The sequence below is a fragment of the Neomonachus schauinslandi genome, chromosome 12 (genome assembly GCF_002201575.2).
Source record: "Neomonachus schauinslandi chromosome 12, ASM220157v2, whole genome shotgun sequence".
In the NCBI taxonomy this organism is placed as follows: domain Eukaryota; kingdom Metazoa; phylum Chordata; class Mammalia; order Carnivora; family Phocidae; genus Neomonachus; species Neomonachus schauinslandi.
The window spans coordinates 82,723,898-82,725,299 of NC_058414.1; the positions used below are offsets into that span (position 1 = coordinate 82,723,898).

A 1,402-nucleotide genomic window follows, 5' to 3' on the forward strand; every position below is an offset into this window, starting at 1 on the left:
CCAAGCCTTCTCCCTAACTGGCCTGGGCAGTGTCCCTGCTTCCTCTCAGTCCATCTGTACACAAGCACACACACTTCCTCTCCCCTGCAGGTGGACAATACCCTGGGCCAAGAGCCAGGACTCTCAGGCCCTGTCAACGGCCCTGCCACCAATTCATCCAGAAAATTCTGTCAACACTAGTTCAGTGTGTTTGGTCCTAACCACTGGCCTCAGTTTCCCCATTTATCTCTTTAGTCCCACAGCGTATGAAAGGGGTGTATTTCATCTCGGACCTGCAGTGCTTAGTTTGGGGGTATTGGGTGGCTTCACCCCTCGCCTTCCAGCTCTGCGATCCACCTCCCCGGCGCGGCGGGGCGGGGACTGAGCCCCCGCCTGGGCCGCAGACCCCGACCAGGGGGGGCGGGCCCCTCCCGCCACCGGGGCCGCGTGGGGGAGGGGAGGAAGGAGGCGGGGCCCGCCCACTCGGCGCGGCCCCCACCCGCGGGCCGGGCGGCATTCCTGGGAGGCCGGCGCTCTGACGTGGACTCGGGGGCCGCAAGCGCGGCGTGGGGGGGGGCGCGGCCCCGGGGGCTTCTTAAACCCCCAGCCCCGGCCCTGCCCGCACTTCCCGAGCACCGCTCCGCCCCCGGAGGGAGAGAGAGAGAGAGAGCGCGCGGCCGAGGAGCCAAGGAGGCCCGCCGAGTCCCGCCAGCCAGGGCGCGAGAGAAGTTGCTAGCAGCGCAGCGCAGAGCACCGAGTCCCGCGGTCGCGCCCCGACAGCGCCCCGACAGCGCCCCAGCCCAGCCCCAGCCCAGTAGGCCCCGCAGCCCCCGCCCCAGCCCCGCGCCAGCATGATTAACAACAGCGGCTACTCGGAGGCCGCGGGCCTCGGCCTGGGCGACGAGGTGGACGACATGCCGTCCACGGAGAAGGACCTCGCGGAGGACGCGCCGTGGAAGAAGATCCAGCAGAACACGTTCACGCGCTGGTGCAACGAGCACCTCAAGTGCGTGGGCAAGCGCCTGACCGACCTGCAGCGCGACCTCAGCGACGGGCTGCGCCTTATCGCGCTGCTTGAGGTGCTCAGCCAGAAGCGCATGTACCGCAAGTTCCACCCGCGCCCCAACTTCCGCCAGATGAAGCTGGAGAACGTGTCCGTGGCCCTCGAGTTCCTCGAGCGCGAGCACATCAAGCTTGTGTCCATCGGTCAGTGCGGGCAAGCAGGTCGCGGGCGCTGCGGGGGAGGGGGACGTGACCTGAGAATGGGCCGGCCCGTGGGGGCGGGGGACACAGGTGGTGGGTGGGGGCGGGGAGCTGAGATCGGGCAGAGGGCGACCCCCTGGTACAGGGAGAGGCCCCTGGCCCCGGCTTTCCCCGTCCATCAACGCAGGCCACGAGGGCACTGCCTGCACACCGGTCTGTC

The 1,402-nt window shown here is 69.0% G+C and overlaps 1 protein-coding gene across 5 annotated transcripts in view; it reads left to right on the plus strand.

Annotated features, from left to right (window-relative positions):
• Positions 1–830: 830 nt before the first annotated feature.
• The window catches only part of FLNC (filamin C), a 27,693-nt gene continuing 27,121 nt past the window's right edge, over positions 831–1,402 (plus strand). For 3 of the 5 annotated variants that reach the window (XM_021699409.2, XM_021699410.2, XM_021699411.2), the window contains exon 1: positions 894–1,185. In XM_021699409.2, the coding sequence (XP_021555084.1) occupies positions 894–1,185 (292 nt within the window). Of the gene's footprint in view, positions 1,186–1,402 lie in introns of all 5 variants that reach the window. The other 2 variants (XM_021699407.2, XM_021699408.2) reach the window with 1 other exon arrangement.